The sequence below is a fragment of the Oryza glaberrima genome, chromosome 7 (assembly GCF_000147395.1).
Source record: "Oryza glaberrima chromosome 7, OglaRS2, whole genome shotgun sequence".
NCBI lineage: Eukaryota > Viridiplantae > Streptophyta > Magnoliopsida > Poales > Poaceae > Oryza > Oryza glaberrima.
Window position 1 is genome coordinate 21,991,073 of NC_068332.1, and position 17,540 is coordinate 22,008,612.

Below are 17,540 nucleotides of genomic sequence, written 5' to 3' on the forward strand. Positions count from 1 at the left end.
AAAAGACTGGGAAATAAACTTTGACGAAAAAAGCTTAAAATCAGCTCCAAATGTAAGGTTGAAAATTCAAATTTTACCTGACAAGTATAAGCATAAGAAAAAGATGAGGCCTGAGAAAAGGAGAAATAGACAGACGGTTGGTGGAGTGGAGGTGCCTCCAGGCTCCAGCAAATGACATTGTCAAATGACAAGATGGCAAATGCGACTCCCTCCGTTTCAGGTTACAAGACGTTTTGACTTTGGTTAAAGTCAAACTAATTCAAATTTGACTAAGTTTATAGAAAAATATAGTAATATTTATAATACTAGTACCAAATTAGTTTTAGTAAATCAATAATTGAATATATTTTCACAATAAATTTGTCTTGGGTTGAAAATACTATTGTTTTTTCTACAAACTTAGTTAAACTTGAAGCAGTTTGATTTTGACCAATGTCAAAACGTTTTATAACCTGAAACGGAGGTAATATTATCGATGAATAATGTTCTGATAGCTTTAGGATACATTTCTTAGATACGGCAGGAGTAAAAGGGCCGGAACAAATACAGCCATTAGGACAAGAAATTATCCTTCTTGGCACGCTCAAAGTAATCCCAGCCTCTTGGCACATTCCACGCTGCTGTCCAACGTCTCCTCCACCGTAAACTTGTACTTGAACCCCAAATCCCCAAGCTTGTTTGTATCCGCTTTCACCCTCACATCCTTCCCAATCACCCTAACACAGACCACACAAACAGATATAAGATCTACCCCCTCCGTTTTACAATGTAAGTCATTCTAACTTTTTCCACATTCATACTAATATTAATGAGTCTAGATTCATATATATATATATATATATATATATATATATATATATATATTCATTAAAATCAATATAAATGTGAAAAAAGGTAGAATGACTTACATTGTGAAACGGAGAAAGTACGGTACATACATGACAAATTCATATATCCTATAAAGAAATCATAAGATCGAGAGAACAAATCAACAATGCACTTACCCTTTAAGCTTTATCGCGATCTCCGGGTACTTGACAGCGAAACGGTCGACATAGTCCTGCATGTTGGGGTACCCAACGGCGCAGAGAAATCGGCCGGCGATGGATGGTTGCTGCTCCATGCAGAAGATGTGTGCCTCGCATATGTCGTCTATGTGCGCCAGTGGCACAGAACCCAGCAGCGCTTGCAGGGACTTGAGGCCGCCGTGGTAGAGCTCCTGGCCGGTGAGCGGCGACACGATCAGCGGGATGCTTAGCGAGTGGTAGAGCTGCGTGGTGTCGGTGTCGCCGCCGATGAGCGCGCATGTCAGGGTGACCACCTCGAACGCCCTGCTCTCGGACTCGTTGTACCTCAGCAGTAGCTTCTCTGTGAGTGTCTTGGATGAAACATAAGCCTACAAAAGCACAATTCATGTGATGATCTATCATGTCTCATATTTGAACCGCATGTATGAGAGATTCAGTTTGAAAATTTACAACTCAAGCTAGTGTACAATTGTCGATAAGATCTATGTTCATAATAACATGATCTATCTAAGAAATAACCAGATCTTTTTTAGCGTGCAAAATCTCTCCCAGTATCAAATTATAATTAAGTATAGATAGATAGATAGATAAGACAATATTCAAATATACTCCCTGTATTTCATACCGTAAGTTGTTTTGATTTTTTTTTCATTCAAACATTTTCAAGTATTTTCGACACAAAAGAACTATTCTTTCAAAATATATTAAATGTCATACTTATTGAAACTAATTTAGTGTGATAGATGTAGCTATTTTTTTATAAACTTAATCAAATCTTAAATAAGTTTGACCAAAAGAAAAAAGTCAAAATAACTTATAATATGAAACGGAGGGATTACTTATACTTTTAAAATTACTAGAATTCTTTTTATTTCTTATCACTAAAATATAATGGATTTGAAAATAATTTACATATATGTGTAGTACTATTAAAAGTATGTGCAAACTTTTCAAAGAAATTGATAACATTTAATTTGTTATAGCTGTTGTGCATGATGTTCGTAATATACTAGTTGCAGGATGGATACGCTCCTTGATAGATAGATAGATAGATATGTGAACATATATTTTTTGACAGAGAATGGGTAGCTGATTACATCCATCATGACGTTGCTATAGCGATTGGAGAGATCAAGAGGAGTCCAGCATGACTCGTTGATGAAGTCCTTGTACCCCTCGCCGTCCTCCCTGAGCGGTGACGCGGCGGTGACGGAGGCCGTGTGGATGACGCGCCGCATCGTCTTTGACCGCTCGCATTGCTGCAGGATGATGTGCATCGCGTCCACAGCCGCCTCGGTGGTGTTCTTGTACTGCAATAATATAAAAACATAATTAACAATTAACAAACTTACAAACACAGCAACCTCTCATCCTGCTAATTGTTGTTGCACAATGCACCTAGTGCTGCTACTGACTGCATGCCTAGAACTAGTAGTAGTGAATTCTAAAAAAAACAGAACACTCAAATAATCCATGATATATCCATCTTAAACTCAGGCCATCGTTGGAGTTTATTAATTCCAGGCTTCTGCATTTAATTTTTTTTTAAAAAAAGGAAGGATCCATTATTATGAAATAAAATTACACCCTGCCTCTGCATCTGTATCTACCAGAGTGCTGCATGATAAACATAACTTTCCTTTCCTTTTCTTTTTTTTTTCTCTTTTTCAGTTCCAGACAGTGTGCACTGCGTGCGTGGGTTACCTTGGTGCTAAGCGGATCATGAATTAGCGGGGTGGCGAGGAGGAAGACGAACTCGCAGCCGGCGATGGCGGGCTCGAAGGTGGCGGCGTCGTACATGTCCGCCTCGAACAGCACCAGCCGCTCCGCCGCGCCGGGCATCCTCCTCAGCAGCGCCGTCTTCTTCTCATCTCCTGTCGTCAGATATATGCATGATCACCAACCATGCATGCATCCATGAATGAATCAACAAGAATTTGGAAAGAAAGTGAGGAAGAGATGGGTAAGATGTACCGAGATTTCTCAAGGTCGCATGCACGCCGCAGCCTCGCTGCAGCAGCTTCTTGATGAGGCACGTCGCGATGTAGCCGCTGCCACCGGTGACGCACACCGGCCTGCTGCTGCTCATCGTGTCACACGACCTCTCCTCGATCGATTGTTGTTGTTCGATCTCTTCTTCCTCCAGTCCAGTCAAATATGGTGGTGTCTGTGACTCTCTCGGCCCGGTTTAAATAGAGAAAAAACTAAGACCGGGCTTGATACAGATGTCAATGGTTTTAATAAGAAAAAAAAATACGTTTTGTTCGTCCTAGGAGTCCGTATCTTGAACGTGGAAGAAACAAAATGCATGTGGCGTGGAAACGGCCCTCGCAGGCGTTAGCAATGTGTGTTTCTCACGGAAAAGCTAACGCGCACGCGTTGGTGGCGACCGTTTTCGGATAGTTTAGCCTAACTAACTAAGTTATTAGTAAATAATGATAGTAATTAAGATATGATTTTCTTTTTTCCGAAAGATTTTTTCTACTAACCGATTGAAACTTTCGATTCCGATTAAAAACTTTCGACTCGAGATTTGAAAACATTCAACTCAAATTCGAAAACTTTCAACTCGAAATTTGAATACTTTCAAATCAGATTTAAAAATTTTTCAAATTAAGATTTAAAAATTTTCAACTCAAAACATTTTGAAAAAATAAGTGCGCTAAAGATTAAAAGGAATAATCAGAAAAAAGAAAAAAAACAAAAAAATCACAAAATATAAAGAAAAAACAAATCGCGAAAAAAAATGGGCTGGTGCGCTTTTCTGGGCCGGAGCAGCTGGCGCGCCAACAAGCAACGCCCTGTTTCTCAAGACATGCTTCTTGTATTTATGCATAATACTGCCAAACTAGCAGCCCACCGCCTCCGGTCAACTTGTGTCCATTGAGAAAATCACCACACTCCAAACTAAGCTTTTTTATTCTTATCTGTATCTCTATCGCTATCTCTATCTCTATCTTTATACTATTATAAAAATTAAAAATGTTTTTTTCCGGTACTTTAATATGTTATCCGCGTATGAGTTGGTTTTTAAGTTCGTTCGCTTTTGAAAATACAAATTCGTATTTGAGTTGGGTTTTAAGTTTATTTTGGTTTTGGAAATACAAAAGAAGTTGTATAAGAAATTTCTTAAAAAAAACTCGCATGTTAACTTGAAATGATCGAACTACCGATTGTAGCTCATGATTTTCTAGAAAAATATATATCCAAACGAATCCTCACAGTGAATTTCACCTTAATTAAACTGTATAACAATAATAAGATTAAAATAATCTTCACCCAAAAAAGAGATCATTACTCTATATTACAGCAAACTCAGCTGTTTCTTTTTTTTAAAAAAATATGAATAAATTCGAAACAAATTCTGCTGCATGTACGTATGGCTGGATCTGTTCTAGGCTACCGGCATCGGAGTCAGGCGCTGGGGTCGTAGTCGTAGTACGTACTCGGGATTTTGAGTTTGTGATTACAACGTTTGACCACTTGTCTTATTTAAATTTTTTTAAAATTATTATTTATTTTATTATGATTTATTTTATTATCTATAGTATTTTAAGCATAACTTTTCGTTTTTTATATTTACAAAAAGAATTTGAATAAGACGAGTGGTCAAACGTTTCAAGCGAAAACTCAAAATCTCTTATATTGTGGGACGGAGGGAGTAGCAGCTAGCGTGGCGGGGGCGCGGGTGTTGTCGCGGCAGAGACTGTTTGGTTGCTACCGTGAGCTACTTGCCTGAGGAAAAGTGGCGCCTGAGAGTTCCCTGAAATTTTGGTGCTTGTTGCCTGATGGGGCATCCTTGAGTTGGTTCTGTTTGGTTGAAGTCCTGAAACTAAACGTGCCTGAGGAAAATTAGTAGGTGCAAAACAGTGTGCTTTGAGTAAAAAAGTGTTTATAACACTTCCCATTAGACAGCATTAATCTATAGATCATTCCTTCTGATTGGAAACCCTAAAAAAAAGTTTCTTCTGATTGCATCGCACGGACCAAACACAATACGACGATTGTGGAATCCAGCAAGGAGGCGGTGGTGGTTTGCATCATCGCGTATTCTCGTCAGGCATTACGACGGTGATTATCAACCGATCGATGCTGCTGCCTGGAGCTCAGGCCACCTATTTTAGTCGCTTGGACGAGGCTAATTGCACGCCTAAGGTGGATCAGACCAGGCAGGTGGAAAGGGCCCTCAGGGCAGCAACCAAACAGGCCTTTAACCCTGCCATTCGACGCGAGCAACCCGGGCGGCCAGGCCCCGGCCCACTGCCGCTTGCACGCACGGCGTTCACCTGCGGAGTTGTGGGCCGGGGGAGTTTATCCTAGGAAAAAGTCTAATATGGGTCCCTAATAATATAGATCTAATTCGTATCCCTCAGCCGTAAAAACCGGTATAACGACTCCCTCAACTATCAATATCAGTTCAATTTATCTTCCCAGGTGGTTTGCATGATAGTTTTATCTTGCGTGGCGCATGTTAACGTGGTATTTATCCTACATGGCATTATAATTAAAAAAAAGTAAAAATAAAAAAATTGTATGACCCATATGTAAGTCCTCATCTCTCTCCTCTTTTTATTTCCTCCCTTTCTCTTTCTCCCCATCACGCTTCTAGCGGCAGTTTTGTCTTCTAGGAGGGCGGTAGCGAGTCGGGAGCTGGGAGGGCACCAGCGGTTCCTCCCCCTCTTTTGTCCCTCCCTCCCCTCTCTTTGAGGGGATTGGGGTGCCATGGCCATCGGACGCAAGGAAGGGCGTCATTCTGTTGCTGCTTATTTTCTAACGGTGACTTAGGACAGGGAGCGGGCCGACGACGGTGGCCACCAGGCTCGAGATCGTGTCACCCCACGCTGACTCCAGCACTAACGATCCTCCCTTCCCTCCCGCCCCCCAGGTGTAATCTCTAGGACCACTACTACCACCACCGGATCCTCCTCCTATATTATGCCATCTGCGCCACGAGAGGTCTCGAACCCGGTGTAATGGAGCTTGAGTGACCAGGAGGCCCCACTGTCCCCTCTCCTTGCGGACGACGCAACAACGAAGGAGAGTGGCCGCTGCTGACCCTGAGCACTCCCCTCCTCTTCAACTAGGGAGGTGCTCATCTAGTGGCTCCTCTTCGGCACACACCATGACGTCAAGGAAGCAATGCTGCATCCACCCAGTCGTCTTCTTGGTGACTTGGTGTCGGAGGCACCGTGGACAAGATGGAGAGGCCACGCTAGAGACATCGTCAACGAGCTGCCACGAGTTGGTGTCAGGACGAAGTCGAGGGTGAAGTGTCTCTTGTTAATGTTGGTAGATGGGATGAAGATGATGCCATCGTTGCTGCCGCCACCATTGTGTCGTTGTGGCCATTGGTAGTAGGGGCTGTCGGCGGCGTGTAGTTGCCGACAATGTAAGCCTCTTAGGCTCTTGGCTCTGAGAAGAAGACAAGGGAGAGAGTTAGAGAGAGGGGGTAGAGAGGGAAGAAGAGAGAGAAGATTACCCTACTTTATTTCATTTTTTCTAATAACCAAGCTGCGACGTAAAATCTATGTCAGAAAAAAAAACCACCATCATAATAGTCGACGGAATTGTTTTACATGATTATAATAGTTGGAGGAATCGTTATACCCGATGTTATGGTTAAGAAATATGAATCAAATTGCGACCAAGTTGAGCGAGTCGGACTCTTTCCTTTTCCCTCCTCTTTGTGGCACGTATTCCAGCCCCGGGGAGCAGGAGCCCGTTGGTGGAGCAGATGCGATCCACGGACCACGGATGGATGCATGGGACTCCGGGTAATTCAGCTCGAGGCGGCGGGGATGATGTCATGATATATATTACCAGAGATGGATCAAGATCATTGGATCGGACTGTTCAGCAGACAAGGACGTAGTAGCACATTAGTTACGCACGACACACTTGAGCGATAATAATACTCCAGTTCATTGCCCATCGGTGTTTCGAATAGACAACTGAACAGCTGAACAATGAATCAAGAGCACAATCAATAGGGAAACTGTTTTAACATCTCGAGTGGACATCCACCCATTTATTACATGTCATCTAAACGTTTATGAAAAAAAATGAAAAAAATACAAACAAGATAGATCAATATGTAATATATCAAGCCACAAACATGCAAATTAAAATTTAACTTCTACAAATTGTAACACAAATAACAAACATAACTCAAATTTATATATATATATAATTAAATTTGTTGTTTTTGTTACAACTTGTAGAAGTTGAATTTGAACTTGCATGTTTGTGAGGTGATATATTACATATTAATCTATCTTGTTAATTTTTTTGAAAATTTTTTGTAACTATCTAGTTGGCATACAATAAACAGATGAACGTCTGCTAGAGCTACTAAAATCCATCTTCCAATCAATAGTCCAAATGTCCAATAGTACCGTTATTGAAATAGAACACAGCCCTACACATTTGGTCCTGGCCAACAACACGTGGCTGGTAGGTCTCAAAGCATAAGTGAGTATGTTGCCAACTTGGCATTAGTCCTCACATGTTTTTTCATTCGGTAACAACAAATTCATTGGCATGCGTCTTATACGGCATAGATAAACAATGTAAACAATTTCTATTTGAAAAAAAAAAGATAAGGTGCTATACATTAAAGCAAGCGGAAGACTGCACAACGGTATATCGTTCCAACGAAATAGCTAATGTATACTAAAATTAGCAAAACATCAGCACAATATCGTAGATACTAGATAGATATCGGATCTGATGCCTCCTACCAGACATGATGCCATATAAGTACCAGATTTGGTACTTAGGTACCACGATGACATTGGCTATTCATTATAAAGGTATATGCCGTTATGTAGAATTTCTTTAAAGTAATCCCATCCTCTTAGTGTATTCCACGCTATGATCCAGTGTCTCATCCACTTCATATTTGTACTTGAACCCCAAATCCACAAGTTTGTTTGTATCCACTTTCACCCTCACGCCTTCCCCTACCACCCTACGTAATCACACGAGCAAACACAATACATGTTATATTACTTAAAAAGGATCAAGGAGATCAATTTAATAATCATCAATCGAGATTCTAAATACATACTCTTTGAGCTTCATCTCGATCTCCGGGTACTTAGCAGCAAAGCGATCGACGTAGTCCTGCATATTGGGGTACCCGGCGGCGCAGAGGAAGCGGCCGGCGATGGACGGCTGCTCCATGCAGAAGATGTGCGCCTCGCAGACGTCGTCGACGTGCACCAGCGGCACGGAGCCCAGCGAGGCCTGCATGAACTTGAGGACGCCATGGGAGAGCTCACGGCCGGTGAGCGGCGACACGATCACCGGGATGCTCAGCGTGTGGTAGGGCTGGATGCTATCGCCGCCGACGAGCGCGCACGCCAGGGTCACCACCTCGAATGCCGGCCTCTCCGACTCGTTGTAACGCAGCAGCTCCTTCTCGGAGAGGGTCTTGGATGAGAGATACGCATACAAACGAATCAAAGTAGAATTCGTCGCCACACAGTGTCCAAAGTCGTTTTAGATTTTACTAGTAGTTCATAGAAAAACATACCAGCATTTTTTTAAAAACATATATAAAAGTATATTTAACGGTGAATTTAACGAAACTAATTTGTAATTTGGTTGTTGTAGATGCTACACTATGTTTTACTGTAAATTTGATGAAGAAGTTTCTCTTAGACCAAAACCCAAAACGTATGAAAAATGCCTGGATTAGATGATTACATCCAGCAGGGCATTGCTGTAACGGTGGGAGAAGTTGAGAGGAGTCCAGCAGCAGTCATTGATGAAGTCCTTGTAGCCACCGCCGCCGCCGTCCTCCCGGAGCGGCGAGGCGGCGGTGACGGAGGCCGTGTGGATGATGCGCTTCACCGTCTTTGATCGCTCGCATTGCTGCAGGATGATGCGCGTCGCGTCCACGGCCGCTTCGGTGGTGCTCGTGTACTGCACATATGAAATGGAATTGAAATTTGCAAATCTCTGTATACGCTTCAGATTATATATAAGCCTCTCGAATCTCGATGATGAGCTGCCTAAATGCATTTGTTGTTGTGTGTACCTTGGTGCTGCGAGGGTCGTGATGGATCGGGGTGGCGATGAGGAAGACGAAGTCGCAGCCGGCGATGGCCGGCTCGAAGGTGGACGCGTCGTACATGTCCGCCTCGAACAGCACCAGCCGCTCCTCGGCACCGGGCATCCTCATCAGCAGATTCGTCTTCTTCTCATCCCCTGTCCATCCATAAGACCGTGATCTCAGTACGATTGTATCATCTTAATGTAATTGGCTGAGTTCAATAAAGTTTATATTATCTTGAAAACAAGATCATGACCGAATTGATGGCGGATGGCTTCATATGCTGCAAACTGGAAATTCAGCGAGGTTGCGAGCTGTGGGGATGGGGAAGAAGATTATTACCAAGATTCCTCAGGGTTGCATGCACGACGCAGCCTCTGCACAGCAGCTTGTTGATGAGCCATGTCGCAATGTGGCCGGCGCCTCCGGTGACGCACACCGTGCTCATCCTCCGATCCTCTATTCCTTTCTCCTCCTGTCCTTCAGTGCAGTGCAGTTTAGGTGGCCTGGCCCTTTCTTGTTTTTGGCCAAACACGATTGGTGGTTTTCTGAATGAAACTCTAGCTACTGGAAACTCTTTCAAATAGGCTCTCATCTTTTGGCCCAATCAGCATATGCCAATGCCAAAATTTAAATTTTTTTAACTTAATTTTAAAGTTGTTTTCTTGAGTTTTTTTTATCATAGTTTCTTTTACAACATTGTCGTAACCTTAGGTCATGGACAAGTTTGGAGATAAACGGGAAAGTTCCTTTTCCCATCTATCCTGGAAAATGAGCCCGAACATAAAATGCATAACTTTTATGGTGAATATTTCTCTATTGAATTATGTCTTGTCTTACTATAGGCTTTTGGCTGGTTTTTATAGTCCACAGCCGTACATGTGATATTATAACTTTGCCCCCTATGGGCCTTTGTGAGTTTACAATTATGTTCTTGCTATGTCAACAACTCTAGAGGCAATCTGGTACATTTGAAAGGTTATTATGGTCTTTTGGTGCCAGCTGGCCGGAGTGAGTGAGAGTGGTCCCCATGAAATCTTCTTTTGGCATCTTCATTGCTCGAGTAGTGTTTTCCAACTTGGGTCGTCTTTTCTATCTTAGGTGTTCGACCACTCTTTTCCACCTGCTTGGCTCTTGATATTGTACCTGTCACTGGTTAGTAATGCACTTAAAAGAGACGATTTGCTTTAGCAATATAAACTTATTCGAATGGTGCTTTCTCACTCGAATGGTACTTTTCCACTCGAAAGGTAGTTTCTCCTTTTACCACTCAAATGATATTTTACCATTTGAATGGTATTTTACCATCGGGACACTTATGAAAACTTAAGACATCCTTTTCTTTGGTGTTTAGGCCGAGCAGGGAGTTTGCTGGTGGCCCATGCAGCAAACATTGTCATTTAAAAACATAAATGTAAAAATTTTAATCACAAATTACTTTTTTCACTAATACTCCCTCCTTCCTTACATGTTTGACATCGTTGACTTTTTTAAACATGTTTGACCGTTCGTCTTATTCAAAAACTTTTATGAAATATGTAAAACTATATGTATACATGAAAGTATATTTAACAAAAAATCAAATGATACGAAAAGAATTAATAATTACTTAAATTTTTTGAATAAGATGAACGGTCAAATATTTTTAAAAAAGTCAACAGCGTCAAACATTTTGGGATGGAGGGGAGTATGCCATTTGGCGTATTTTCCGTATATGCCCATCCTGAGGCTGATAGGCCAGTCTTGCTAGCTTCTGGAACCCCTATTTATTTTCTTCGGCTGGTCCCATAAGTTAGGAGTACAAGCCTAAACGTGCGGGCATGATGCAAAGGAAGAAGACAATGATTTGACTGTAGGGCGAGAGAGAGATGGAGCAAGCGTGTGTGGTGTGGGTGTTGGCTGATGGACCTTGGGCCCTTTGTGCATACGCTCCATATAGTAGTATGAAGCATAGAATGGGACAAGAAAACAGAGGGCAAAATATTTTAGTGTATGCAAGTGTATATTTTCATGTGTTTATGTCTCTTCAACCGATGGGGCAATATGCAAGTGCCTGCTAGAAAATTATCACAAACTTTCAGCATCTCGCATAGCAAACCCAAGTTTTAGGAGTATTCTCTAACAAGACCACCAATCTTGAGTGTCTTGTATCAAATTTCGCCCAAAGATAAACATAGCTTTCATATTCCCAGTCTAGACAGTCTTAAACATACTTTAAGTTTATTCAACATGTTCAGCGAGAAAGAACAGAGGAAGGAATGATACATCTTTGCAACACTATCTGACTAACAACCTAAAAGTGAGTAGCAGCTGATCAGCAGAGATGTCCTGCTCAATATGTTCCTATGCCAATTCTTCCATCTCCGTGGCACAGCCTCGGAACCACCTCCAACAGGATTATTGTCCCCCCTTTTGCAGAAGACAGAACATGTGCTGAGAACAAATTCCAACTTTACTGTGAAGCATCTTCTGAGTCGAACAGCATGGACAGAGCATTGCAACTTCGCGAGCATATCGACCGACTCACATGTGCATCATTGAGCCAACAGTGTACATGTACCATCTACACCCTAGCCTTAAGGATCCAATTCTGTTTCAGCAGGTCCTGTAGCAGATTGGTGGGACATCAGGATGAATAAGCCAAATGCATTGATATGATGAGCATTCATGAGGACACACACAGTGATATATGCAGCAGGATGGTACATACCCAACTGTCGATGGTAAGGAAGAACCCTGCTCTGCCTTTTCTGGCCTCCTCTCAGTTCCGAGAAAATCAAGGACATGTTTTAACACTTCACTTGGCTTTTCAACATGAGGAATATGACCACACTCCCGTACCTGCCTTAAAATTGCATCTGGGAGTTCCTGGTGCAACCTCTGCAGCGTACACAAACAAAGACAATGAACATATAGTAACGGGAAGAGAATGTACAAATGCCAGTTTATACTGCCAGCAAGTTGACATGGAATTTAGTGCTCTTCCGGTTCCCTTGAATGGCCAGTAACAGATTAAAAAGCATGGCATTTATATTCATATATTGAAAAACTAGGTCATGTATAGCATGTCCTCGTGTTCAAAAAAAAACCTTACATATGCTTGTTTGTTGCTAATGATTCCATCCTCCTCTCCCCATAAAATCAGGCATTTATGCTTTACCTGTACATGAAACAGAAGTATCATTAGAATTTCACTAATGATACCCAGCAAATTTCATTACGTCATGCCAGAATGTGATCTAGAAAGGTCACGCTATCCTACCTATCATTATGCCAGTGATCTAAAAGATTATTATGCACTGATAGTAACTTCTATGAACACAAACGCTGTGAGTATTTAGATGTGTCCTAGGAAAAGTAGTTATCATCAACTATCAAGCATTTTTTCTGCAGCAAAGGTTGCAGCTGTAACAGCATTGTGGATTGAAAGAAGACAGCAAAATCAATAAAAAAATATGAGGTCTCTTGAACAGTGAAAACAAAGTAATTTGGATATTTAATAGATAAGAACCTGATTTATTTGGTTTAGGACATTATAACCCCCATTCATCATAAAATCAACAAGAGCATCTTCCCACCAAGGAAGTAGGCAGTGTAGACGGCCAATCTGAAAAAGAAAAATACAATAAAATGAAATAACTTCCTTGTTGGCAAAATGTATGAATAACTCATGGCAATGTTTGTGCACAGTTGTAAGCAGTATCGACAGAAGCAAAATTGTGCAGGCAGGAATATATGACTTTTTGGTACAAAGTGAAATTTTACAGCATATGTGAAGATAAATTGGACAATTATTTTTTGCCATTTTGAAGTGCCAAAATTTTCAAATGCCTGTAACCAATTTTAGTGACAATGTCAGTTTCTTGAAAAATATGGAGAAAGCAGATTTATTGGAAGATACGAGTATAAATCCAGTTGAGGAAAATTAACAGACTCACAACCAGGACGTAATTGTTGCCTTTGCACAATTTTATAGAGTCAATAGACGCTTACTTGCACCCAGTCAAACAATCCAGCTGGACCACCTGGAATTTTATAAAACGCCAAAAGAGTAGCAAAATACCGCAGTGGGAGACTCTTCAGTAGAAAAACCTGAGGGCAAAAAGAAGAAGTCAAGTGTAATCGAACCAAGAAAAACACATGTAACAATATTGATTTGTTCCATTCTTTTACCAATAATGCTAACATAAAGGATTCTGGAGGACAGCCATATCCATCATCAAGAAAAGACAACATACTTGAAACTATAAAGTAATATTGGCATAAGGAAACAAAAAATAAGGATGCCACAGCAAAGTCATCAATAAAAAAAATGCCACATGCGGAAGCATTCTGTATTAAATAAGGCATAGCATGCAGCTCAGTAAACAACTCGATACTCACCCCAGCATATGGAACGAATCTAGGCATTCTTGTCATATCTCTTGTGCCCTCAGCATATACACTTGCACTAATGAAGATCAGTTTTGACACCTGTGATGAACAAGATCAATTTATCTTCTCATATTACAAAATTCTCAGGTTGTAGTGTTTCTTAAAGTTTAATTGCTGAAAAGTAGATATATTTTGCTTCACATAAAGCTATACAGAAAACTCTCTTAGGACTTCTGTCATTAGTCCTTTTTGCTACAAATAGGTAGAAAATAGTAAGTCTGGGAATGCTTGTACCGCTTCCGGATAGTTGACAGTAAAATCAATAGCAACAGCAGCACCGAGACTTGGTCCAACTAACACCATAGGCCTTCTAATGTAGGATCTCCAGAACTACAAAGGAAGTTTGTTAAGATGTAAGTATCATAGCACTGTAACCTTAACATAGCATCATCAGTCTGACTTGACAGTTTGCTTTGTCCTTACTACTATGTCAAAAGAACCGGCTTTTAAACAGCTGAACATATCATGTAAAATACCCACGTTCCAAACGGACCACAAAGAAGCATAGTAACATCGTACTACTCTGGACAATCCAGTCCTTGTTTTGAGGTGAAGCATGAGTTTGTGGACATGGCTAAGACTTCAGTACTTACAAACATGTTCTGAACAAAATATCCACATCACAAGCAACTTATGTTGTGATGTGGTGCTTAAACAGAGAGTCAAGAGACACTGGTTGCCATAACAGAGCCTAGCAACTAGGAAGTGGGAAGTGAATTCATGACATGAAAAATTAACGACAAGCACACCAGCAGTAATATTTTCTACACATAATGTACCTGGTAAAGATGCTCCCGTTTGGAGGCTACATCACCCGGTGGCCGTTTCTCTATGAGACAATATCCAGAAACATTCAGGTGTTGCAACTTACACCTGTGTGTGTCAAGCAAATCCATGAAACAAAAATCAACGACATGCAAAGAAGGATCATACCTAGATCCGAGAAGCCCCATCCAAGAATGTCCACAGCCCAAGCCTCCAGTCCAGCCTCCTCCAACAACGGGTAGGTGTACCTCCACTCTAAACAAGAACTGTATCTAATACTTTTAAAAGGTCCAGGCTGCTAATCCCACACTCTTGTACACATATACCGTGGCCAACACTAGATTTCCTAAGAATTAGGCACATGTCGAACCATGAAATGAATTCGGCACATAAAGTGGCGGACGCCGGGGGTTCCCGGGAATACCAAAAAATTGTGAAACAAAATCGATGTATATAGGTATATCACGTATGTATATATTTACTTCGAACTTTTTAATTAACAATCCATTTTTTCTGTACTCCAGGCTCACACTACTTCTAACCCAGTAGCCAACAACTTTAAATCCCCAAACTCTATCCCACTAAACACTAGGAACACGGTGCTTGCAATTGTTGAGGTGAATACCCCAGTCTTAAAATCCTGCGTCCGTCACTGGGCGCATACATACACAAGAAGTTTCAGGCTTACGAAGTTGCAATGCACGCACCTGTCGAAGCCATGGAGCAGAAGGACGGGGTCCCTGTCCTGCTGCTGCTTGAGCGGCCTCACGCAGCTGCTAAGTATCGGGCTCTGGGAGAAGCCAGTCTGAAAAACAACGAAACATCATCAGTTTCATCAGCGGGTACACCATTTTCGATAAGTTTTGGGGGGGAGGGGAGGGATTCAGGCAGCAGCTCGCCTGGACGGGGACTCGCTCGATTCGCTTGGCGAGGCGGATGGCGGGCTCGTCGCGGATCCGCTCCACCGCCGCGGGGAGGAACCCCGGGAAACCTCCTCCTCCTCCTCCTCCCCCGGCGCGGCCGTTCACGCCGGCGGAGGCGGCGGCGACCCTGACGCGGCCCCTGCATGACGGCCGCGGCGGCGCCAGCGCCGGCGAGGAGGAGGAGGAGGAGGCGAGGAGCAGCGGAGGCATTGGGGTGCGGTTGCTCGTTGCTGCTGCGGTGCGTGCGTAAGCGGCGGGCGTTTATAGGGCGCGGGAGGACGGCGAGCGAGGGCCGCGTGGCTGCGGCTGCGGCACCGCACGGCGGCGCGTGGGCGGGGGGCCATCTGAATTATTATCGTTAGAAAATTGCGATGAGATATGGGAGGAGCAGCAACAGTAAAAGAAAATAAATAAATAAATAAAATTATTTTCGGCCACTTTTTTTTATTACGAATGTTCTTTTAGAAACACACGATAAGAACGCACGCACGTCCACACTATCCTTATGACCAACTATGTAAAATTGAGCCGGTATATATTAAGATTGATAAAATAACCACGAACGTCTTCTTATTGACGGTACGTATTCTACCACTGAAAGAATAATTAATGGTAAATGCGAGCACTCTTATCAAATCCAACCGACATTTTTCACTTTAAAAGTACAGAATGAGATTACTCGGTCCAAAATAAAATATCCGTAAGATTACCCATTCTGAAATGAAATAATCGGTTAAATGATGTGTCGGAACAAGAGATAAGTGATGGAAATGATATAAGTAATAAAAATTGGTTTAAAGTGAAATTTTGGAGTATCTTTTTAATAAAAAAAGAGGTAGAGGAAATTGATAAACTAAGAAGAGAAAGAGAGAGCGTGGAAGATTCAACTGTTCCACGGGGGTAATTAACTATTTGCTACATCTCAATGACACGTGGATCCACATGTGGATACATAGGTAAATAATTAATTGCCACGTCGAAAAGTGGCAAATAGTTACATGTGGATTCAAGTCACTGTCACATCGGATGTTTGATACTAATTTGGAGTATTAAACATAGACTAATTATAAAACCCATTCCATAACCTTGGGCTAATTCGCGAGACGAATCTTTTGAGCCTAATTACGTCATGATTTGACAATGTGATGCTACAGTAAACTTTTGATAATTATGGATTAATTAGGTTTAAAATTGTCTCGCGGATTCGCTCTCATTTATGAAATTAATTTTTTTATTAATCTATGTTTAATACTACAAATTAGCGTCCAAACATCTGATATGGTAGGGACTGAAAAGTTTTAGATGGGCCCATCTAAACATCCCAATATCGTGGAATGGCCAGGATTTTTGTCGCGGGTGCATATGCCCTGCATGTGGGAAGCGCGCCATATTGCCATTGCTGGACACAACATGTATACATGTGTTGGTACTGTTAAGGCTGTGAAGGGTTTGTACCTTCTCTCCGGCATTGCGCATTTTGCAGACGGCGCCACAGCGCTGCGTGCCAAATTATTAATCGGAGGTTTGCCCGAAGGAAGTTTCACAATGGTATGCAAAAGAGGTTTCCAATCAATCATGCGTCCTCTTTCGCTCTCTCTTTCTTTTTCGATGCATAGTTCCCTCGCGTGGACCCCTTGATCACAGCAGCCATTAGCGATAGAGACGCTTTACAAGTGGTTTTTTTATTGATGGTAAAATCGATATACATACACCGTTTTAGAGTATAGCCAGCTACTAACTCCAATTCATATATATTCAATCTAATAGCTCATTAATACAATAGTTATATATTACACTATTAATACCTGGTCCCACATGTCATACACACACTGCATTTTAGAGTCCGTGCTACAGCTGGCTACAAATCTGTAGCTCGCTGCTCTTCTCTCTCCTTATTTATCTTCTTAAAATATATTTACAGTTGGCTTATAGCCTGTTATTGTACCTGCTCTTTATATATGTTTATACTGTCAGTACGATTCATCTTTTTATTGGGCATTGGATCCCGACCCGTGGTGGTACGATAGTTTTGCTATAGAACGCTGCTATATATACGACTCCAACGTTGGACTAGCGCCCGACTCCGTTACGGCATCACTACGCATGTCAGATTCTATTACGGAGTAAGACTTTTACCGTCTGTGCCTTTCCTTGTGGCCAGAGTCGTACACGGTAGCCGGACAACAGGGTCGTATGTATATCATTTTCGTTTGCTATATGTCGTTCCACTTTACTGTTTAAAATTTAAAATTCTCGAAAACTATTTAAAATTCCACTCGGAATTTACTCCCATCCTGCATCAAACCTTCAAATTTGGTGAGTTTTGATCGG

General features: G+C 41.8%; 3 protein-coding genes across 5 annotated transcripts; all 3 read right to left on the bottom strand.

Moving 5' to 3' along the window:
* Positions 1–3,230, bottom strand: LOC127779399 (putative anthocyanidin reductase). The gene is made up of 5 exons (XM_052306145.1): positions 3,003–3,230; positions 2,733–2,902; positions 2,126–2,338; positions 1,005–1,396; positions 1–716 (listed from the first exon to the last, which is right to left on the bottom strand). Exons 1-5 carry the CDS (start codon positions 3,115–3,117, stop codon positions 584–586), a joined length of 1,023 nt encoding a protein of 340 aa, XP_052162105.1. The 5' UTR covers positions 3,118–3,230; the 3' UTR covers positions 1–583.
* A 4,319-nt stretch (positions 3,231–7,549) lies between these two features.
* Positions 7,550–9,608, bottom strand: LOC127780094 (putative anthocyanidin reductase). 2 transcript variants are annotated; one of them, XM_052307045.1, is made up of 5 exons: positions 9,430–9,608; positions 9,073–9,242; positions 8,739–8,957; positions 8,098–8,447; positions 7,550–7,998 (listed from the first exon to the last, which is right to left on the bottom strand). In XM_052307045.1, exons 1-5 carry the CDS (start codon positions 9,533–9,535, stop codon positions 7,866–7,868), a joined length of 978 nt encoding a protein of 325 aa, XP_052163005.1. In that variant the 5' UTR covers positions 9,536–9,608; the 3' UTR covers positions 7,550–7,865. The 2 variants fall into 2 exon arrangements, with proteins under 2 accessions (XP_052163005.1, XP_052163004.1); XM_052307044.1 differs by having other exon boundaries at positions 8,098–8,462.
* Positions 9,609–11,281: 1,673 nt separating this feature from the next.
* On the bottom strand, positions 11,282–15,509 carry LOC127780924 (uncharacterized). Of its 2 annotated transcripts, XM_052307915.1 has the most exons (11): positions 15,186–15,506; positions 14,994–15,091; positions 14,455–14,552; positions 14,301–14,350; positions 13,756–13,851; positions 13,471–13,560; positions 13,081–13,179; positions 12,599–12,694; positions 12,182–12,247; positions 11,798–11,967; positions 11,282–11,692 (listed from the first exon to the last, which is right to left on the bottom strand). In XM_052307915.1, the coding sequence occupies exons 1-11, from the start codon at positions 15,417–15,419 to the stop codon at positions 11,683–11,685; spliced, it is 1,107 nt and encodes a 368-aa protein (XP_052163875.1). In that variant the 5' UTR covers positions 15,420–15,506; the 3' UTR covers positions 11,282–11,682. The 2 variants fall into 2 exon arrangements, with proteins under 2 accessions (XP_052163875.1, XP_052163876.1); XM_052307916.1 differs by lacking the exon at positions 14,455–14,552 and having other exon boundaries at positions 14,301–14,394; positions 15,186–15,509.
* Positions 15,510–17,540: the final 2,031 nt, after the last annotated feature.